Below are 24,203 nucleotides of genomic sequence, written 5' to 3'. Positions count from 1 at the left end.
TGGTGTCACATCAGTTAACAGTCCAAATGATTACCAGTATGGATTAGACTCCGTTTGGTAATGCTGAGTTTTGTGCATGAATCATTACACTGCATATTTGAGTTCCCAGAGTTGTGATGTATGTGGTTGATATTTCCGATAAAAGATATACATATGAAGTTGTACATCATTATGAAAGTCTTGTTCATTTTGTCTGTGCATCTTTTTTTTTCTATCATGTGCAGCTTAAATACACAAGCATCTTGCTTTTTATTCATTTAAATTGTTGTTGGCTTACACAATCGATCCCACATTGACCACATTAATTGAAATGAAGTCTAGACTTATGCAGCCAATCCCAACAGGGTATTAATTCATCATAATCCTACATGCCAAATGTCAATATCATTGAGAGATTAGGCCTACATGTCAGTTTCTTATATTTTGAGGCAATGACAGGGCATAGGCCTATATGTCAATTTGTATATTTTGAGGCAATGGCAGGGCATTGACCTACACATCAATTTCGTATATTTTGAGGCAATGACAGGGCATAGGTCTACACATCAGTTTCTTATATTTTTAGGTTATATTTTTAGGCAATGACAGGTTATAGGCCTTCACATCAAATTCTTATATTTGGAGGCAATGACAGGGCATAGGCCTAAATATTAATTTCTTATTGCAAATAGTTTTCTACCCATATCTGTTGGAAATAAAGTAGATTTTATTTAATATGGTAGTTTTCACAATATACAATGTATATGTTATATGTAAAGGCCTGTCACTGTCTTATTTTCAGTGTGAACTTGAAAATGTAGAATATACTACAAAAGTACTTGTTCCAAATCCCTGTTTCACTTACCTTTCTACCGTGGATTTAAGGATATTCTTAAGTTTGTGTTCCTTTACGCTATATTGAATACACACACACACACACAGTAAAACCTTATTTTAATGGATCTGGAACCAATGGACATCAGATTTAACGGACAAAATCTGGCCAAAGGTAGTATAGCCGAAGATGACTTAAATTACAAAACCATCTGTATAGGATAACTGTTGCAACTAATATCTTATGAAAAATTGGGTATGTAAAGATCATGTTATTACAAATGTTCTTACTGTATCCTTAGAAATTCAAAATAAAGGAAATAAAGCCGATTCTATATCATGTTTTTCTTAAACACATAGCCCAAAAGGGAAACATTATTTTGTTTACATTTCATCATTGGCACAAACCCCTAACAGTACTTTAATGTACAATCATTCTCATTCATATGAGTGAATTATTCTAAACTATTATTTACCACCAAAATGATAATAAACATTATAATTTCAAAAGGATACTGAAAGATAAAATGGTGTAAGTGCTAAGATGATTTGATGTTTACATTTTGTCAGCTGGACTCATACCTAAAAGTTGATTTCATAGATATGGAATTATTCATCAAACAGGCTATTTATTATGAAGATATGCCAGTAATATATAAGGTAAAAATGGTTTTATTATGTTTAGATTTCGTCACCAGTTGCAAACAACAATACGATAATGTACAATAATTAGCATTTGTATGATGCATTGTTCGGAAGAGTTATTTACCACCAAAATAATAATGAATTTCTAATTAAAAATTAATACATACATATTATGTTGTCCTCAGTGTTATTGATACAGGAATTACATTACCATTAAAATTTCTGAAAGGTTACCGAACGATGGAGGTTGCTGTGAATGCACTCATATAACTTGATGTTAACATTTTGTTCGCTGGCCACTCACAGTTAAAAGTTGATTTTAATATGGAATTATTCCATAAACAAATGGAACAAACCCACAGGTGCCATTTGCTTAGAATTTAAGCTTCCAAAGAATATTGTGTTCATTAGAAGGAAGAAGAGGTAAAGGGAAGTATAGAAATAATAGATCTTGATTATTAAAAAGAAAACATAATTTAACTAATTTATTAATAATAGTATAAGTAAATTATTAAAATGCAAGAAGAATTATATTAGGGTATAGATCACTTTTTACCAGAATCGTATATAGTTGTAACAGCCACAATGCCCACTTCTTGAATAATTTCTTGGTAAGTCCAAGTGGATTGGCCCCATTGGCCTTTCTTGATCCTGGCTCAGGGCGATATGTATGTACAGCTAGTGAACTATTGAATAATAGTCTGGAAGTGAACTTTGTTATGGACACTGTAATTGGTTGTGCAAATTGTTGGGTTAAAATATGTGATAATAATATTCATTAGATGCATTTTATGTACATTCAAGAGTGTAAATTTATATAATAAAACATCCTGTCTTTTTTCAGAAATTATTGAATGTTCTGGAGGCCAGTATTTAGATATGCCCCCTAAAAGATACGCACCACAAATCAGAGTAGTATCATGTCCAGAAGACAAAGGGCTGTGGACCACTTTTCGACGTGTAGGTATTCCAATCCTTGGGACTGAATTCATTTTGACTGGTTTATTGCGTCATCAGCTGCTGTTAGATGAGTTTGTATTAACGTGAGTACGGGTTCTTAGATTGTTTCATATACCTTCAATGAAATTGAGCATAATGATTATACTGCTGATGCCACTTACCTAAAAGTGGTGGTAGGATATTAGTAGAAAATGTTTAAATTCTTTTAACATTACAGGCTTTTCCAGTGACTTGTCTCGTATATAGTAATTGATGTACAATGTTTAACATGTAGAATTTTTCAGTGCATAATAGGTACTTGTTATTGGTAAAATGTTGCAGAGTATTTTTTTTGAGGAAATTACTTATTTTTGAACATTACTAAGACTTATTTTAAATCTTAATCATTTCTCTTTCATGTGCAGAGTAGATTTCTTGAAAGTTGTAAAATTCTTAACTTTCCTTTTTATAAAAATTGGAAAATTATTTAACTTTACAAATCTTGTTTATACTACATTAAATACAAATCTTGTTTATACTACATACTTCATTTAAGTTTTTTTTCCTTTTTAAAGTACTGTGTATGTTCTTCTTATGCAACACTGTAATTTTGTATACTATAATGAGAATGTGTTTAAATGTTACACTATAAAGAAATATTATATAAAACACTTTTATTTGACCAGTTGAGGCTTAGAAATTAAATATAAAAGTAGCATAAGAGTTACAGATAGTTTTGCAAATAAGCTATCACTTTTGTAAAGAGCTTGCTCTCACAAAATATACTACTTTTTAGTTGCAGCAAATATTTGGTAATGTTCTAAAAAGGCAGTTGTCCATTCATTCTTTGTTTTCAGTTTCAGTAATATTTCTTTTATATGTGGTGTTCTGAAATTTAGTAGCTTTGACATATGGATAAAGGGGTATATTTCATAAGTTTTCACTGAAACAATTGGCCTCATTGTCACGAAATAATGGTACAGGTCATATTTCAGTATTGTTCATATGTTAGATTTTTTTTTTAGTCATTTGCATATAGTAGACCACAACACTTGGTCCTTCCTTGTACATTGTAATCATTCTCTTATCCCCTATAGCAGTATATAGTGGTATATAGTGTTTTCAAATTATATGTAGTTCCATTTTGTGGATTTGAACGGTTGTATTTTCTACCGAGGCATGTGACTTTGCCAGTGTACCTTGTAATTTTTTTATGACAATGCAACACATGTCCAGGTCTGGTCAGTGAGTCAGGACATGCAGGGGTTTGCCACATACCAGTGCAGAACCCTTCTCTAGATTAACATTTTCTTGGAATTGTTTATTGCTAATTTCAGGATTGATTAGCCTACAACTTCATTATCCTTGTATCTTTTTTATCCAGTTCCTTTATTCTTATACCACATATTGTTCAACTTCAGTTTTTTTTTTATGTTGTAGTTTTCACTCCTTCAAAAAAAGTGAATCTTCATAAGGGAGAATCACTTACAATGTATCACATGCTGCACAGTGTAGATGGTACTAAAGATTCTTTTGTAGTATCCCCAGGACCCCAGCTGCATTGCTTTCTGGCTCTGACTTTTTATTTTATCCCTTACATGCTTTTCTCATTTAGGTGTCTAATTTCATTAATTGTACTCTCTTCAATTTCATATTTCATTTAAGAAAAGAACCTTTGGATGAGCCCTGAGAATCTAGTACCAAGATTAAGTTCTGTCAGTAAATTATACTTTGTGATGACGATGAAAAATTTGTTTTAGGACCAAGCCATTGTAAGTCAGAAATTTGACTGTTGCATAGTTGAACTGGTAAATGAAAATGATATTAGAAATAATAACTGATGATATTTGTGGAGTAATTTGAAGATACATATTGATAAAAGGCATAGTCAAAGAGCCAGTAATGTTTATTGAAAGAGGAAACAACATTAAATACAAATTTCATCCTCTTTAATTTAGCATGTATACTGTATTTATCAAGTGCACTCCCTTTATCTTAATATTAGTATAAGAATTTTTATAATACAGCTGTCCCTGAAAATTCATGGTTTTTGATTTCCTAGACTATTATTTGTGTTTGTTCCGGAAACTCACAAAATTAAAAAGTTTTCAAATAAAAATCATTGACAGTGATTGCAAGGAGTAGCAAAATGTAAACAGTATTGGATGTGCCAAAAATTATGCACTAATTAAAAATTAAGGCTGTTAACCCTTAAACGCTGACTGGACATATTATACGTCGACTAAAATTGTCTGTCGGGTGCTTAATTGACGTAAGATACGTTGACTACAAAAAGTTTTTTTAAATATTCGCGGAAAAATAGTTATAGGCCTAGTTTGCAAAAAAATTTGAATCACGCGCCTTAAGGGATGAGGAATGCTGGAAGTTCACGGATCAAGCTGCTGTTTTGTTTACAAGCGTTACCCAGGCGCGCATGCGTGAATTTCTTTCTTCTTGCACTAAAAAGCATCAGCGACACATCTCAGAAATTCTTTCGTCACATTGTCGTAATTTTTGCACCGTTTTATATTAGCCTTTACATAGAGTTTTATATATGAAAATGTGCGCAATTTCATGTAGAATATAATGAAAAACAACCCATGGTTGTAGCTTTTATCAGTTTTGAAATCTTTCATATTAATCACGATAAGTGCCAAAATTTTAACCTACGATCAACTTTGACTCGACCAAAATGGTATAAACACACAATTGTAAGCTAGAACTCTTACATTCTAGTAATATTCAATCATTTACTTTTATTTTGCAACAAATTGGAAGTCTCTGGCACAATATTTAGATTTATAGTGAATTTTAAAAAAAAAAAATTTTCGTTATGTCCGCACGGTAACTGCTGAAAATCTTGAGAAATTCTTTCGTCAGTTTGTCGTAATGTTTGCACCGTTTTATATTAGCCGTTACATAAAGTTTCATATATGAAATGTGCGCAGTTTTATGTAGAATACAACTAAAAACAACCCATAGATGTAGCTTTTATCAGTTTTGAAATATTTTCATATAAATCACGAAAGTGCCAAAACTTCAACCTTTGGACAACTTTGACTCTACCGAAATGGTCGAAAAACGCAATTGTAAGCTAAAACTCTTACATTCTGGTAATATTCAATCATTTAACTTCATTTTGCAACAAATTGGAAAACTCTAGCACAATATTTCGATTTATGGTTGTAGCTTTTATCAGTTTTGAATATTTTCGTATAAATCATGATAAATAGAAAAAATTCGACCTTCGGTCAACTTTAACTCAACCAAAATGGTCGAAAACTGCAATTGTAAGCTAAAACACTTACAGTCTAGTAATATTCAATCAATTACCTTCATTTTGCAACAAACAGGAAGTCTCTAGCACAATATTTTGATTTATGGTGAATTTTTTTAAAAACTTTTTTACGTCCGCGTTTACGAATTCATGCATCATTTTGTGATAATATTTTCTGTGTTGCTTTGATCGTTTTACAATATGTTATATACCAAAATCATTGCAATTTAATATACAATACAACAACAAAAAATTAACTCATTAGCTTTAACAGTTTGCTCACAGGGCGATTTGTATACAATTATATATATGAAATTTTTTTTTTGCGCAGTCATATATTCCAATATTTACATATGATAATGATATTTTTTCATTTCTGATGGTTGCATAGTAAAGTTCAGGCAATGACAAAAAAAGGAGCCAAAAATTAACTCTTAATCTTAAAAACTAATCGTGCTGTGATTTTTTTAAAAAACTTTTTTTTCGCTTTGGTGCTAACCCCCGAACGCCTCAGGCATACAAATAGTGGCTCGGCGTTTAAGGGTTAAAGAGAGTTCACAATAGTTATAAAAATACACATTATAGTAGCATATAAAACTTGTAAATTTATGGATGCTATATCACAAAGGATATTGCTGTATGTTTTTTAAAGTGCCTTCAGTATCCATAATTTTATAATAAATGTGTGTAACTTTTGTAGTAAATAATAAAATAGTAGAAAACAGTAAACATACACTTTTACTGAATGCAATCTCATGTTTTTTGGCCTAGACACCAATATGTATTGTTAATGATAATTATTGTTAGTTAAAAACTAAAGTAGTCTGCAGTAGTCTTGAGTTCAGTTACCAACACCAAAACCACTAGTTAGTTTTCTATAGTAAAAGCCTGACATCAGACTAATTAACAGTCCATATGATTGCCAGTACGGATTTGACTCCGTTCAGTAATGTTGAGCTCTATGCATGTATGATGTCACCGCTGATTTGAGTTCCTGGAGTTGTGAAGTATGCAGTTGATGCCTCCGATAGAAGATATATTAAGTTATATTTCATTATGAAGATCTTGGATAATTTTGTCTGCATTTTTTTTCATCACGCACAGCCTAGATATACAAGCATCTGGTTTTTTTCTTTTAAATTGATGTTGGCCTACATAAGCGGTTCAAAATAGGCAACATTAATTGAAATGTAGCCAGGACTTACGCTGTCAGTTCTGATGTTAGGGTGTTAATTTATCATAATCCTGCATTCATCAGTAGACTAATTGCTGGTTTGCTTAGATTTTTAGTTTTACTGTCAAAGGCCTCACATTGGGCACCAAATTATTATGTAGGGGTTTTTGATATTTACATAATGGGGGGGCTGGATGATGGGAAAAGATTTGGAGGTTATTCAGTGAGACAACTTTTCCTTAACCTACCTTATTTCTTTAGTGCTACAGAACTGGAACTTTCATTTTTCTTATCACTATAATTCTTCAAAACTTATCCTCTTGACCCAGTTTAGCCTACTTAATATTACCACAACCCCTTAAGCACCTAAACCTATTTCTTAACCTTAAATCTAGTATTTCCTCCCTAACTATCAGGAGAACCTTAACCCAATTAAAGAATCCTAATCTAATTTTTTCAATCTATCCTCCCCTCTTAATACTATCAAAGATTGGCACTTAATAAGTGTTTTTGTTCTCTCCACTCTAGCAGCTTTTAGATGTTTATGTTCCTTAACACTTCATTGCTTTATCACTTTATCAGCTCTCTACAGTACATAATTGGTCTTTCTTTGGTTTCTTTCTTTCTGTCAGGTCAGGCATCAACTGCAAGTAAAATAAGAAAATGTAATACTTTCTCAACACCACGTTCTTGGAACCTAGATGTCATGCTAATGTTCTGCTTCCATCCAAACCTCACTTGGAAGACACTTCCTTGTAGCTTTGGCGACTGCCAAGTGTGTAAGTGAACAAGCTATTGACAAAAGGATAGGCCTCTCCCAAGAGGATGCAGTGTGCTCTTCCACCCTAGGTTTCCTAGCCAAGAACAAGGATCCAGCCAACCCCTGGCCTCATTCCTTAAATACTGAAAGCTTCTCAGTGGCGTGGTTGGTATGGTGTTGGCGTGCCACCTCAGTTGCCGCCAGTTTGATTCTTAGGCATTCCATTGAGAGGGTGAGAGATGTGTATTTCTGGTGATAGAAGTTCACCCTCGACATGGTTCGGAAGTCATGTAAAGCTGTTGGTCCCATTGCTGAATAACTACTGGTTCCATGCAACGTGGAAACACCATACAAACAAAAAACTTGAGAATTGAGTTTAATGGAAAGAGTTCTTTGCCTAGTCAGAGTCTTATGATATTTTCTACGAAGGACCGAGCAGATCAGAGGACCTTCTAGCAACCTCTGATGCTCTGTCTAGAATCCTTCTCACCCTCTTTCAAAGAACGCATTGTCGTTCTTCCTAAGATACCTGATCTTCGAGGCCCATTCCCAGATTCAGGAAGACTACCTGTGATCAAAGTGAAAACTCACAAAGTCCGAGCAGTCACTACCTCTTTTGCCTCAAGCATAATTTACCCCTTTAGTCCATTCTTCAGTCAACCATTTGGAGGTGCAAATCAATCTTTGCGTCTCACTACTTAAAAGAAGTTGAAACAATGTTTGAAAATTGCAGTGCCCTTGGGCCATTATCAGTGGCTGGCATGGTATTGGGGGGTAAGAAGCATAGGAGGGATTCTTGTACCTGGAGTGCCCTCCAGTCTTAATGGATGAGTGAGTATGTAGTGTTTTTTTTTTGTCTGTGTAGGTGACAGCATTGTCTGGTTTTTTTTATTTATTGGTACTGTGCCCAGGGAGAGGCACTTTTTTCTGTATGTCTTACCAGCTATCAGGCCTATCCTCTGTTGCAAGACTCCCACTGATGTAGAGGCCACTACAAGGTAAGATGAGCTTCAACCTAGGCAGCATTCACTTGTAGTAGCTCCCTTACCAGGTAAGGAAATGACAAGCATTGTTTCAATGGTAGCCATCTTTTCTATTTCAGAATCATTATCACACCTTAATGTTTTGAAGTAGAATACAACGGGGTTTCCGTGTCGCAAGCCGAAAATCATTGTAAACTGAAACATCATCGAAAATCCTAAGGAAACCTTAGTATTAATGCTTTGGGTTTATTAAAAACTATGTAAACTGCATTTTTATTGCATTTTTCATAAATAATTTTCAAATATTGATTGTTTGCAATTTTGGAGTTTTATTTCTTCCATTGGATCGGCATTGTAAGCACAGAACATGCGGCGTAAACCAGGAAATAATTTATATTGAATATATTTGAAAAGTGTCATATCAGAATGTTGTAAGCCAGGGACTGCCTCTATTCCATTCATTCCGACCCCCTATCAATGTAGGATTCAGGATTCAGCTAAGTAAGTAACTTATAAATTTGATATTTTTATACACAATTAAGTTTCGTATATACTCTGAAAAGCACCTCAGTGGTGTAGTCGGTTTGGTCTTGGCCTGCCACCTCAGTGGCCGCGAGTTGAATTCTCAGGCATTCTATTGAGGGGTCAGACGTGTATTTCTGGTGATAGAAGTTCACTCTTGATGTGGTTCGGAAGTCACATAAAGCCGTTAGTCCTGTTGCTGAATAACCACTGGTTCCTTGCAACATAAAAACACCATACAAACAAACATATATACCCAGCGAGTGATTATAGAATCAGCGCCTTATGGACATGAGGGCTCAAGCAAAATGACACCACCGGCAATAGCCATTAGTATCCACGTACCTGTGTAGTAGGTGAAGCTTGTCACTTACACTATGCTACTGCAATTTTTTAATTTTGTATCCATGCAAGTGAAAGCTAAAGCTAAGTAATTACTTGTTAAGTACGTATATATGAAAATTAATCTTATTATGAAAATATAATTTTTGCTGCAGTAGTGATGTCTGATTATGCTCCTGACCCCACAGTTCCAAAATCTGAAACACGTCTCGCCCCAAGAATTTTTGATAAAGGATTGTGTACCTGTAGTAGTAAAATGATTGCTTATTCTTGAGTAGATTAGTTAATAATTAGGCAGGTTTGTTTAGGAAGGTATTGTTTGTTGGAATTCAGAGTTAATTATTCTGACTGTACATACTGTCAATAAATCCAACACTAAATACATCTTTGGTTAAGTAGTGAATTGTTTGATTCACTAACCAGAATTTTTGAATGAACCACTGCTTGTGCTCCACACATCTCAATTAACACTAGTCTTGAGAAAGAAAAAACATTCTCAATTAACACTAGTCTTGAGAAAGAAAAAACATTCTCAATTAACACTAGTCTTGGTGGAACAGAAAAAATTGAAAAAAAAAACATTCTTCAATTAACACTAGTCTTGAGAAAAGAAAAAAACATCTCAATAACACTAAGTCTTGACTTAGAAGAAAAAAAAAACATTTCAATTAACACTGTCTTAGAAAGAAAAAACATTCTCAATTAACACTAGTCTTGAGAAAGAAAAAACATTCTCAATTAACACTAGTCTTGAGAAAGAAAAAACATTCTCAATTAACACTAGTCTTGAGAAAGAAAAAACATTCTCAATTAACACTAGTCTTGAGAAAGGAAAAACATTCTCAATTAACAACCCTAGTCTTGGAGAAAAAGAGAAAAAACCCAATTCTCCAAGAAAAAAAACAAAAAACATTTGAGAAAGAAAAAAACATTCTCAATTAACACTAGTCTTGAGAAAGAAAAAACATTCTCAATTAACACTAGTCTTGAGAAAGAAAAAACATTCTCAATTAACACTAGTCTTGAGAAAAGAAAAAAGACATTCTCAAAATGACAAATTCGAGTCGGAAAAGAAAAAAACATTCTCAATTAACACTAGTCTTGAGAAAGAAAAAACATTCTCAATTAACACTAGTCTTGAGAAAGAAAAAACATTCTCAATTAACACTAGTCTTGAGAAAGAAAAAACATTCTCAATTAACACTAGTCTTGAAAGAAAAAAAAACATTCCAATTACATAGTCAGAAAGAAAAAAAACATTCTCAATTAACACTAGTCTTGAGAAAGAAAAAACATTCTCAATTAACACTAGTCTTGAGAAAGAAAAACATGACAATGTCTAAAATCTTGTGGTTCTAAAAACAATGGTTGGTGTGGGTAACCACCACCCCCTCCATCATCTCAACCACATTACCCTCCTTGTTACCTAATCACAGCCGCTGCAGCAATACACTACGACTCTCCATAGATGAGAGGTTATGTTTGTATCTTTGTAAGAACAAACAAAATGTTTAGCATGAAACATATGGGAGTATTGCATTGCAAGTGAATACAGTTCTTGTTTTACACAAAATTATTCTTAGGTAAAGGTCTTGTCATATTATGTAAAAATAAACATCCAGTAACCAACAATCTGATTTATTTTAAAAATTATATATTCACTCTAATAAAAAATCAAACTTATCTTACAAGGACAAAGGTTAAATACAACTTCCAGCACTCAACAATACGTACAACAAAGCAACTCTTTAATGTGTGACTGACAAAACTCCTCGAGTCCATACTTCAGACATGAATTGAGGCCGCCACTCGAACAACCGTCTATCTGCAAATTTTTGGATTTTGAGTTATACATACTTTCAAATGCAGCAACTCTTCTTCTATATATACTAGTGTTTAGAAATTGTAAAAAAAAAAATATGTTTTTCACATTCATAATCTAAGGAGAGTGAGAGTAACTAAAATGATGAATGCGCAATATTAGTGAGTTGTTATTCAAGTGAAAGAGCCTGGGATGAAAATGAATTGAACAACAGTATATCTGCAAAATTGCAGGTAAGTGATTATTCGAGAGAAAAGGAGCCCAGATAATGTTCTGTCGAACAAAACGTTATTTGCATGCGTCCACCGATCAGGTTCTTTGATTTGGTATGACGTCATATTTGGCTGTCAAGTTCTCGCTCCATGGTTTACCTTATAATTTTCATTAAGCATTGTTTCTGACAAAAATAACAGTTATTGTGACCATCAACTATGGGTAGAAAGCATGAGGAATTGAATGAAATGGAAGACAACGCAGTAGAATGTAGTACTCAGTGTGAAAAGAATAATGTGAGTGCACACGTAATTACTCCTCGGTTTTTTTATGGTAAAAAACCAGTCAAAATACCTTCCAAACAGGTATACCTTACTGGATTTTAAAAATCTATTAGCCTATCATTACTGTACCCATTATTGGATAGTCAGATGTGTTAAATCGAGAAAAAAAGTTAGTCATACTCATTTTTTTTTTTTTTTTTTTTTAAATGCATAATTAAGTGTAATAAAAAAAATGGTGCTAATCTTGCATCCTACCATGCTTTTAGAAGTACAGTATGCTTTAACACATTTTTTTTTAGGTATGCAGTTATGTGATTGCACCACGTAGGCCTACAATGAATGATGACCAAAGACGTGTCATAAGGAGAACTACATAACTAAATAATTTTACAGAACACCATTCTTATACAATAAAGTTTTCTAATTTTCTTTTTGTTCATGACACTTACCTGCCAGATATATATATAGCTGTATTCTCTGAAGTCCGACAGAATTTCAAAACTCCCGGCACACGCAGTGGTCGGCCAGGTGGTTAGTACCCATTCCCGCCGCTGGGAGGCGGGTGTCAGGAACCATTCCCATCTTCTATTCAGATTTTTTTCTGTCGCAGGTAATGGAAACACCTGTTTTCATTACCTCCGCCTAGGATTTTGGAACTTCATTGCCGCTTAAGTATCTTGGTTGTTTTCTTTTTGGTTTATTAACTGGGATTTGCGGCTAGGCATACGCTATCATAAATTGATTTAATTTTCTTAACATAAGACGTCTGAATCTAGTTAGGCTAGTTTCAGACTTTGTTGTCTGCAAAGGGGTTAGGTGAGAATAACGAAACTTTCGATAGATTCTCATTTAATATGCACGACGTGTACGTAATTCTTGTTAAAGCATCAATGTAATTAGTGCGATATTTGACTGATTCCGAAGGAAGATGTATGATTCGTATGTACGCAAATTAGAGCGTAATAGAATTAGGAGGTTTTTCCTCCAAGATCAGTAAACAGAAGTCAGGGTAATATGCCTACTGAACCTCCTGCAAACTTTATTTTGCCTAACCTTCCGGTATGGCCTATGGGCCTAGAGAGAAGTGTCTGTGAGAGGTAATGTTCTTTCTGTTATGGTGGATTACATCAGTAATTGGAATCTAAAGTGCTCTCTCTCCAATCAGTGTTGTGAGTGTAGTGATGTTGATTAGTGCCCCTAGTGTTGTGGAGGGGGCGTCAGGTCGGCTCTATAACGCCTCTAGGTCGAGACCTCTGTCGGACTCCCAGGACCAGGGAGTGGGCAAGTCGAAAACCGAAGGAGGGTTACGGAGACTCCCCCACCGATCTGGCGTCCCTTCGGCAGGTCCTGAGGACGTTTCCCAGGCTGCAAAAGATTGTGCACGTGCACGAATCATGAAGAATGGCTTCTCTTCCTCCGAGACGTCCTCACCTCAACGTGGGTGGGACTCTCGGAAGGCCTCTCCAATCGAGAGCGGTAAGGAGGACGTGAGATGTCGCACAGGCGGCCATCGTCTTTCTCGCCCTCTTAGGAGAGGTCCTACGGAAGAGGACGCTTTATCAGGAGATCGAGAGCGTCCTCCGCCTCGATTTAAGCTTCTCGTCCTCCGAGGCATCCTCCCCGCACACGGGTTGAAGCTCTCGGAAGGACTCGCGCCCTTTAAACAGAAGCTTATAGAGGAGGACGCTTCACGTCCTCTATCTCTATTGTCATGCGATTGTGATCGCAGCCTTAACATTTTAAAGACTTTCCAACGCGACGCTGGCCAGGACGCTCGCCAGGACGCTTTTTGGAAGACGTTCGATGTCGTAGACATCTGGACGCTCTCCAGGAGGCGGATGAGGATGCTTTTGAGGACGCTAAGCGTCCTACGTGTCAAGACACTAAGGAATAAGGAGCAGGACGCTCTTCAGATGAGTAAGCGCCCCATGGTTCAATGCCTTCGACAAAAGTCCTATATGGACACTCGTCAGGAGCAAGTTCTCCAGGACGCTGTGCATGACGTTCCTATAATGCCTCTAGGTTTAGACCTCTGTTGGACTCCCAGGACATAGGGAATGGACATGTCGAAAGCCGAAGGAGGGTTACGGGAAGTAAACACCGGTCTGGCGTCCCTTCGGCAGAACCTGAGGACGCATCCCAGGCTGCCAAAGATCGTGCGCAAGCTCAGAAGACCTCTCCAATCGAGAGCGGTAAGGAGGATGTGGGATGTCGCACAGGCGGCCATCGTCTTTCTCGCCCTCTTAAGAGAGGTCTTACAGTAGAGGACGCTTCATCGGGAGATCGAGAGCGTCCTCCGCCTCGATTTACGCTTCGTTCTTCCCGGAAGACTTTGAAGACAGTATCCCGCAGAAGAGATTCAGGACGCTTTCTGAGCATCCTGATTCGAGTCCGCAGAGAAGAAAGAAGGCGTCCCCTCGCCCATCTTCTTCTCAATGGATCATTCCTTCACATGGATCTTCGCCATCCAAAAAGAAAATAGTAGCGATTCAACAACAGTTAGATGCGTTTTTCGCAAAGAAAGAAGCAAGATCACGTCGTCGTAAGAAAGATCTATGGCTACCTGTCAAGAAATCTAGGCGTTCTCCTTCTTCTTCCCTTCGTTCTTCGTCCTTTCCTGATTCGTCGCCTTCTAGACCTCGTCGACTCATTCAAGAACGCGCAAGCACTCCTTTTGATAGAGTCTCTAGATGTATCGGTGAAAGAGACAAAGACACTGGATGTCACACAGGCGGCCGTCGTCTTTACCAAGAATAGAAGAACGTTCAGAAGGCTCGCTCCGACGTCGGGTCGGAGGAAGATATTCATGGTTTTTCAAGAACAGGAGAGTATTCAACACAAGAAACGCCTTGCTAGTCAGGACGCTTTCAGTACGCTCGTGAGGACGCTTCTCTGGACAGTTTGTAAAGATGATGAACGACTTAAAAGTTATGACATTATAATATATGAGGGTGTAGATGAGGACGCTAGGCGTCCTAAAAATCAAGATCGATGTAAAGAAGTTTTGACACGACGTCCATCACGTCAGGATGCAGATGAGGACGCTAGGCGTCCTATAACTCAGGATCGATTTAAAGACGCGTTGACACAACGTCCATCACTTCAGGACGCAAGTGAGGACGTTTTTGAGGACGCTAGGCATCCTACACGTAAAGAACATTTTAAGAACGCTCGGCGTCCTTTACATCAGGACGCTATACAGGACGCAAATGAGGACGCTTTTGAGAGCGCTAGGCGTCCTATGCGTCAAGAAAATTTTAAGGGTGCTCGTCGTCCTTCACATCCTGGATTATTTTCTGTCATGTATGTGGGTTTCCCCCATTAGTAAGATATTAATTGTTTGTCAATAAATGTTTTGTCAAGTAAGTGGAGGACCCCTCATTGACAAAAAGAAACTCTTTGTCTTGTAAATGGGTTAGTTCTCATTGATAAAGATCTTAATAACATTTTATCGCGTAAGTGGATAAGCTCTCATTGACAAGATTCGGAAGAGCTTTCATTCATTAGTCACAGGCTCGTCAAGAAAAAAAGACTTGTAGACGACGTCCATGAAGTCTTAATTCCAATAGCATAAGAAGCTTGATCTGTCCTTTTCGGTCCTCGGTTCTCACTGGAGGATCTCCTTCGAATGATATTAATTCATTCTCTTGACGGAGAGAACGAAAACAGTCGTTTTTCATTCTCTCTCTTCCTTGTCGAGGAAAGAATGTAGTAGAGAATTAGCTGTCCAAGTGACTACAATACTTATGTATTTTATCTTTGCGTTATATTACTACTGTATGGTTCAAGTCATGTACGCATATCGTAGTTGCTTCTACAGATGGCAACCGAAAGGACTGTTATTCTAGTTGTATTTAATTGGTCCTCCCTTCCAGGAGCTTCCAGTGTAAGGACAACGCTAAAAGGTATTGTTACGACAACACCAACTCAGCTTCTGCATTTAGCGAATTCTATTTCGCTTAAATATCCCTACTTGAGAGTTTCCTTCTGCTCGATAATAATGGAGTAGCTGGTAACTCAGGCAAAATAGTGCGAGACGAGGAATGAATGCTGCTGTCACTGGGGATGACGCAGTATTTTTAATCGGTACTCCCTGCGACCTTCCAGGAGTTTCCGATTTAACATTTGGATATTTAAGAGAAGTGTTACGACAACACAAACTCAGCTTCTGTATTTAGCGAATTCTGTTTCGCTTAAATATGAATCTTAAGAGTTTTTTTCGGCTCAAATAATAACAAACCTATTCTTTTGTAGAATAGAGTAGCTGGCAACTCAGACATAGTAGTGCAAGAAGGTGAACGTGAATGTAAGCTGCTGTAGCGGTACACCAAATCAGTAGCAGGTAGCTCGCTGTTATGCTCGGTAGGTTACGTCTCTCCCGCGGGATTGACTGACTAACCGTATCTGTGCCCTACAATCGTGGACTTTAGCCTAGGATTGAGGGGAATTATAACATGCATTTATTAAACATTGCCTTCGTTTGCGAAACAATTTTCAACAGAGATATCTCTTAAACCTTTCGGTGCTCTTTACCGCACACTAACAGGATTCTATAAGAGTAAGAAGGTGAACGTGAATGTAAGCTGCTGTAGCGGTACACCAAATCAGTAGCAGGTAGCTCGCTGTTATGCTCGGTAGGTTACGTCTCTCCCGCGGGATTGACTGACTAACCGTATCTGTGCCCTACAATCGTGGACTTTAGCCTAGGATTGAGGGGAATTATAACATGCATTTATTAAACATTGCCTTCGTTTGCGAAACAATTTTCAACAGAGATATCTCTTAAACCTTTCGGTGCTCTTTACCGCACACTAACAGGATTCTATAAGAGTCTACCGCGGTATAGCACTATAATAATGCTCTCCTGCTTAGGCAGAGCGCAGCCTTATTAGGGAAGGAAGCATGCTCGGTAGGGGAGGGAATGAGTCTGCTGGGGACCATTTCCTCCCTGAAGAAGTTTGTTTCCCTGAATAGACTACAATTCAGACCTGTACAGTTTTTTTCCTACCGGAAAAATGAAATAATATCAAAGATCTAGAAACGAGTCTGAACATCTCGCAATGCTTAAAGTATCACCTCAGGTGATAGCGAAAAAGTACCAGACATCTGGAGAGAGTGTCAGATGTCCTGGCACATAATCTGAAAGAATTGTAAGCAATTCGGTCGTCCCTATCCCTACTTTGTCCCGAAGGAACAGATCAACTCGGACAATACCACATCTCTCTAGTGTCTCAAGAAGTATCGAGAAACTCTCTCTCGATCCCTGTTCAAGTTAATGAAAGAGAGCCTGTTATGACAATAGACATGAATGTAACGATTCTCAAGAGGTTCGTTACAGGATTGAACAACGTCCGTACGAATCTCCTCGATCGACGGCAACAGATACTAGCATCCGAGTGGAATCTTCGATTGGATGTATATAGAGAGTTGTTGAGACTTTAGGGACGTCCTTTGATACATCTCTTCGCAATGTTTAGGACGAACAGGCTTCCTATACTCTGCTCCCTTATTCTCGATCTGAGAACGGTAGCAATAGACGCCATCCTATGGTATTGAACGGGGATGGATATTTAGTCTGTTTTCCCCTATTTCAAACTCTGGGGAGATGTAATAAGATGATTCTTGGCGTCAGAGGGAGCGAGAAGAACACTGATCGCCCTATGTGGGCCTTCGAGAGGATGAATTCATAGAGGTCACGTCCTTCCTAGAGTCGGTTTACTCTAACAGCGTCACTCCGAGAGGTATCTCAAAACCTCTCCGCTCTAAGTCTGACTGTTTTCAGACTTTCGAAAAGTTGACCGAAACAAGAGGTTTTTTCAAGACTAATGGTAAATGTCATTGCCAAGGCAAAAGAGTGCTGCCTATCTTGCATTATACCAATCGGAGTGGGCCGTTTCTAGAAATAGTGCAGGAAAAAATGGCGTTCTTCCACCTCGATCTGTGAATTGCATTACCTTTTTCCCTTTCCGTCTGAAGAATGGGATAAGCTGTCAATCCCGATTATTTAAAAAATACGGGAATATGTTGTTGACGGCCTTTGGGCTTAGAGATTTGGATCTGTCAAACAACAAAGCCCTTCACGATCTTTAAGGTCTGTGGAAGTCTCGAAACTGTCTAGATCGAAGATTCCGGCATGGAACTTGGATGTAGTCTGAAATTCCCGATGTCGAAGCATTTCGATCCTCTCCTTTCTGTGAACTTAAGCACGTGACCAGAAAGGCTAATCAAAGAGGGTTAGGGAAGTTTTAAGCCATCATCAGACGTTTTGGCTTTAGAGAACATAATGCGGTGTGTTATCTAAACCTTCCGTTCTTGCCTAAGAACGAGAACCCATCTAACCCTTTGCCCAGGAGCTTGGAAGTCAAGGGGATGGCATAAATTATTGGGCAAGAGCCAGAGAGAGTCCTGTGCCCTGTCGGGTCTCTCAAGTTTTATCTAGATAAAACTAAGAAAGTCAAGGTCCTTCGGACAATCTGCGGTGTTCCGTAAAGACCAGACTTGCCCATGTCAAAGAACACCCTGGCGTTATTGTTAGGGAGTTATTTCAAAGAGGCTCATTCGTCATGTTTGGACAAAGATTTGAAATCTTTTAAACTGAATGTTCACGAGGTGAGGGCGCGGCCTCGGAAGCATTTCAATAGAGAATGGCACTCAGTAACATCCTGAGTGCCACGTTTTAGCGAAGCAACTTTGTGTTCACTTCACAATACCTGTGGGATGTGAAGACGACATATAAGATTTGCTGCTCGCTAGGGCCATACGTGTCTGCAGACACAATCTTGGGGGCAAGAAGTACCACTCATCCTATCCTATAGAAAATGGTTAGGAAGAGTTGTTAATTATAGTTGTTGGGTCGGCCGCCAGTGGTGGACTTCTCAATCCTTAAGCCTTAGTTAAATATCCTTAACTTTGGCTAGGTTGGTCAGGTGGTGATATATTTTACTTCTTAGTCCTCATGGTATGGTCATATGGTCTAGTCACATTGTGGTCACGCTCCCGTTGACAGATCATCTAGAACTATCCAGCTATACAGGTCACTACCTTGCTGGAAATTCTAGTATAGCAGAAGCAGATTTAGGTGACAGTAATCACGAAGTCAGCTATGCTAACAGGTAAGGAACCAAGATGTAAATCATCTGCATGTAATGTTTCCAAAATCCTTCTATTCTGTCCCTTCCCACCTCCAAAGGTGTGATTCAGCTATATATATATCTGGCAGGTAAGTGTCATGAACAAAATGATATGGCAGGTAAGTGTCATGAACAAAATGATATGGCAGGTAAGTGTCATGAACAAAATGATATTGTCATGATACAATAAAGTTTGTTCATACTTACCTGACAGATATATATAATCAAGTACCCACCCACCTCCCCTCAGGGGACAGTGGCTTTAGAAAAATCTGAATAGAAGATGGGAATGGTTCCTGACACCCGCCTCCCAGCGGCGGGAATGGGTACTAACCACCTGGCCGACCACTGCGTGTGCCGGGAGTTTTGAAATTCTGTCGGACTTCACAGAATACAGCTATATATATATCTGTCAGGTAAGTATGAACAAACTTTATTGTATCATGACAATATCATTTTTTATTTCTTCTTCCCATCATTATATAATTCAATTAGTTTTTAATTATTCAAGTTTCAAAGATCTAGGCTAATATAATGTTGAAGAAAAAAAAAATGACATCATACCATTCATAATTATCGCTTATATCGTCATTCCAATGTTGACAAACTTCGGTTTTTTGCAGTTATGGTGTTGTTTGAGGTACAGTTTGGATAGACAGATAATATTTACACACATAATTGTAAAGACCATGCTTTTAGCTTCATTTTGAAAAAAAAAAAATGATGTCACAGTATAAATATTAACGGAAATATGATAATGTAAACATTGCGAAACTTCAATCGCGTTTTTCTCTGATTTCTGTTTTGTGCAGATAAACGGTTGTTCGAGTGGTAGCCTCAATTATAGATATTTAAAAATGACAAATTTTTAATCAATTTGTATTTTTCATAGCTAACAAACCCTCGGTCTTAACAATAGGATAATCTAGCAACAGCAGGAAACCAGTTAAAAACAATCAAAGATAGTAAAGCACGGAATCTGTGTCATCTTTTATATTGCTCTCCTTCCCCCAAGCCGGTTTTTTTTTATCAAAGCCTGAGCTTTGTTTCACATTTATTCAGCCCAGAAGTTCCGTGGATGTCAATGTTTGTAGACTGCCTTCCTTGTTTCCTGGATTGACCTTCCTTGGGACATGCAAATTGCAGATGTTCCTTTTCCTCTGCTTCATCATCGCTTTTATCATCAGCATGCTGGTCTGTCTCCCAAGGGGATCTTGCCCATTCAGGGAGACAGGGCCCTGCTACTTTTTGCTCTTTAATATTTTACTTTTGTTATATTGAAGATAATTTGAAAACATTTGAATTGACATTAATGTTTTATGTACCTTTCATTTTATCTTCTTAGACATTTTCTGGGAATGTAGTAATATTTTAGTCTTTTAGAATTTGTCATGTTCACTGCAAGTGCCACAGCTTTGCTAGTCAACAAGCACCAACTCAGCTTTCATAACAACCTCCCCATTCTCAATACAACCACTGGTAAATAAATTTTAGGTCCTTATACTTACCACTCAAAAACTCAAGGGACCAATGTTTCACAAGAAGTACATGGTTTTATTTATCTCATTGTTCATATCCATTTTCACTGCCTCCAAAAGCTCTTTTTCTGATGGCTTCTTCTCATTTCCTTCTTGGCATAGATCATGAAGATGTATTTTACCCCTGGAAAGGAACAAAATTAGTTTCAAATATGATTCCTAAAGAACAAGAAAAAATGTTTTTAAAATTTATATCATTATAAATAAATTTTTATTAGCAAGAAAAATTTATTTTTATTTCATTATAAATCAATTTTTATTAGCCCAGTCTACAAAACTTTATAAATTATAGACCCTCCAATCCCAAATAAAAATATTTTCTACTGGTTGAAAAGCTGCACTTCATGTACCCCACAGATCATGGGTTGTAGCATGCCAGAACCTCACCTTTTGTGAAGTTAAGGTTGTCTGAGAGCAATCACTTAAATTGGGAGGGTAGCACATTTTATGCAAGTAATGTTATTTTACTGTTAAAATTAATTTTTTTTAAAAGTAGTTTCACAACAAAGCCAACATTTACATTTGCCCAAATGAAATTTATTGGGTTACTGAAGAAAACAACTAGAATACCAGATTGGAACCCAGGATTCAACATTATTAAAGCCTACAGAATTAGCAACAAACACATGGCTCTGATAAAAAGTGCCCTCATGTGAGACTGAAACCCAATAAGGACAATAAACTAAGAGATCTGTAAAGCTGAGTCCCCATAACTCAAAAGTTAGATGATATATGTGACCATATCCTGAAGAATGTAATCACAGAACAGACATGCAGACTAATAAGATGCAACAATGTATCTGCCTAAGACTAGAACAGAAAAAGGAAGAATTCTTGTTAGGTGGACAAGTTAGACTGTGCAGTACTGGTATCCACAGCACCGTACCACATAACTCTCTATTGATCATCTAAACTAACTGAATAGAACAGCTTGGATACTTACTTTCCAATCTGGATCATTGGCAAGAAAAGCATTGCATTTTACCAAAGCAAAGGAGAGGATACTCTCTTTGTTGCTGAAAGTGAAGAGATGGTTCCAGTTACCTAGATATGTCTCTTGACTCGGCAACAAAGAGTAATACTGTTCCCTTTATCTTCTCAAGTGATTGAGTGTGTGGACTTCTACAGTAAAGTACCTTATCAAGTCATTCAAGCTCTGGACTATGGTGATCTGTTGCTTCTGCCATTCTTCCAAGTCCAGGCACCATAGCAGTTGTGATTAGGGGTTCCCGCCAGTGAGTGTCTTTTATTCTAATGTCTGGTCTGTTGATCTCAGCAGAGTGAGCAGTCATATTCTTGGTAATGATCTTGGCTGAAGTTTTAGCTGCTGCAGTGGGTCCAGAAAGACAAGCAATTACAGTAACAGTCCTGGCTATCATTTATCTCTTCTTTTAAATCTTCAGCTGAAAACCCTTAAGGACAATCAATAGACTATAAAACACAGGGAATCAGCCTGCAGAGAGAAAGAGACAAATGAAAGGAGAAGTGGTTAAATAAATAAATTGCAGGATATATAAAACCAATACACCTGAATTTAGATGTTGTCAGAAAGGAAGAATCATCAGACATTTTTTTCAGACTGTTTGAGAGGCTTTTTTCAAGGGAGTTTCAGCCCTCTCTGGCAAGAAGTCGTTCGTAGAAGGAATGATTCATCCCCTCCACCTCTAGCAAGAGATGTCATAGAACGAGGAAGCTCACCGTCTCCTTCTCCTCCTCGCCATCGAGTCAGATGCTGGAGAATTTAGGACTTTGTGGCGTCATCGTCTGTATTGCCAACTTTCCTACACGGCCGTCTCTCCCTTACTTGTATGCGTTCGGTATCATGGAAGGATTGAGAGAGGAGTGCTTCACCATCTTCTATACACAGTGTACCTCTCCCTCAAGTGTATGTGTTTGTGGTCATGGAAGTGTTGTGAACGAGAAGTTTCCCCATCTTCGGTTCATGGCCGTGTGTGTGTGTGTGTGTGTGTGTGTGTCCCCCATTCGGCTACGTCTCACCCTTACATGTATGTGCTTGAGATCATGGAAGTGTTGCACACGAGAAGAGTGCTTCGCTGTCTTCTTTAAACAGTCATGTGTCTCCCTCTCACGAGCGTGTTAGTGTTCATAGGAGTGTTAGCCCCTTATCTCAATCATCTTTGTCTCCTGTTCCAGCCCATCGTAAAGATGTTAAGGCTCCAATTAACCCTTAATGGACGGACTGATCCTTGGTAGTAGTAATAACAAGTTCAGGGGTGGTGGATAGATTGATCCTGTAGATAAACAATATTAAGCACCATTGATGTGGAAAGAACCGGGCAGGAAAGGTGCCAATACTTCTATAGCCCATAAATTTACTAATGGCAACTTTTACACTGGCTAAAACAATGAATCGGGTGCCTCAGGACTTCAGTTCTACTTGTAACTTAAAGAGGGAATGTATTACGTCTGTCTCACATGAGTCTTTTGTAAATTTGCTCGTAAGTATACCAAGGGGTTGCTTTTGGTTTTTGTTCTTGCCTTTTACGATAGTATGTCGGTTGCATATGTATTTTATAAAAAAAGTACAGAGAAATATAAGAAAAAATATGTAAAAGTAAAAAAAGATACTGAATCTTTGTTCTTGGTAAATTCGTAAATATTTTTCAACAAATATGCTAAGAATTTGTTAATGATTTTATTTATTATCTGATTTGATATTGTGTAAGCAGTAATTATAATTTTACAAAAAATATTTATTAGAAAAAACATTTATAAGTTGGTAAAATTTAGGTAAAATTTAAGATTGTCTTGTAAAAGAGGCCCCACAGGGGATTGCGAATAGTCATTTTCAACTTCTTGTGGAAGATAGGGAAAATTCTTTAGAATTTTTTTCTTTCACCATGTACATTTGCATATCTTTCTCTTTCCATTAATGTGTGTTTTTTTTTTTTTTTTAAATTGGCTGACCTCAAAGTTTACCTGGCCTGAGGAGCTGCATTATCAATATACTATTTACCCATCCAGTAAGGGTTAAGAAGTCGAAGGTGTCTGCTACGACAATGTCTCCTGCAACTTCCATGGATTCTTCTCTCTGCCGTTGTGGTGACACTCAAAATTGTGAGAAATCTCTGGTCCACGGACGTGTTTCATATTCTCCCACTAAAGATCGGACCTTTAGGAGACCTTTAGGAGTCTAGTCTCCGCCAGGAAGTTCACTTTGACGTTGTTCCATGTCCCATGACCATGTTTGTTTGTCTTCTCACAGACGTGTACATGACTTGTCACACAGCCATGCTCATGATTCATCACACAAATGTGTACGTGGTTCTTTGCACGAGCAGGTGCACAGTATGGGTCAAGACCGTGGACGGGTTTCTTTGCATGGCAGTGTTCTGGAGCCCTCAGTTTTGGGATCTTCGGTGGTTAGGGGCTTACTCCAACCAGTGAGAGGCATGATGCCCGGCTTTCTAGGGAAGCCTCTCCAGTGCGGTTACAGAAGGATAAAGATCCTTCCAAACCTATTTCTTTGTGTCGTCGGTTTTCTTTGCTGGAGGGGTGGTTTCAGCTTTTTGGTCCTGGTTTGGCCAGTTTCACTTGTTAAGGGGTAGTTTCGGATTTTTGGTACCAGTTTCGCCAGTTTTACTAGTATTGGGGGATTTCGGCTTTTTGGCCCGTTCCACTTGCTAAAGGGTGGGTTTGGCTTTTTGGCCCCGGGCCAGAGGGAGAGAGCCAAGAGTTTCTGTCTTCTTTCTCAGAGGTTATTGATCTCATTCATGAGTTCAACAATCTTGGTTGTAGAA

General features: G+C 37.6%; 2 protein-coding genes across 3 annotated transcripts in view; one reads left to right on the top strand and one right to left on the bottom strand.

Moving 5' to 3' along the window:
- The window catches only part of LOC135221698 (uncharacterized), a gene marked incomplete at its 5' end in the record, with an annotated part of 209,763 nt that extends 200,911 nt beyond the window's left edge, over positions 1 to 8,852 (top strand). Inside the window, 2 exon segments of the mRNA XM_064259438.1 lie at positions 2,303 to 2,501; positions 7,481 to 8,852. Coding sequence (XP_064115508.1) covers positions 2,303 to 2,501; positions 7,481 to 7,502 — 221 coding nt within the window.
- Positions 8,853 to 11,077: 2,225 nt separating this feature from the next.
- Positions 11,078 to 24,203, bottom strand: part of LOC135221697 (protein argonaute-3-like) — a 699,537-nt gene continuing 686,411 nt past the window's right edge. For both annotated transcript variants that reach the window (XM_064259435.1, XM_064259437.1), the window contains 2 exons: positions 20,413 to 20,566; positions 11,078 to 11,280 (listed from right to left, as the gene is read on the bottom strand). In XM_064259435.1, the coding sequence (XP_064115505.1) occupies positions 20,440 to 20,566 (127 nt within the window). In that variant the 3' untranslated portion in view covers positions 11,078 to 11,280; positions 20,413 to 20,439. The remainder of the gene's footprint in view (positions 11,281 to 20,412; positions 20,567 to 24,203) is intronic.

Source organism: Macrobrachium nipponense, chromosome 3 (genome assembly GCF_015104395.2).
Source record: "Macrobrachium nipponense isolate FS-2020 chromosome 3, ASM1510439v2, whole genome shotgun sequence".
NCBI lineage: Eukaryota > Metazoa > Arthropoda > Malacostraca > Decapoda > Palaemonidae > Macrobrachium > Macrobrachium nipponense.
This window is presented reverse-complemented; position numbering and strand designations above follow the sequence as displayed.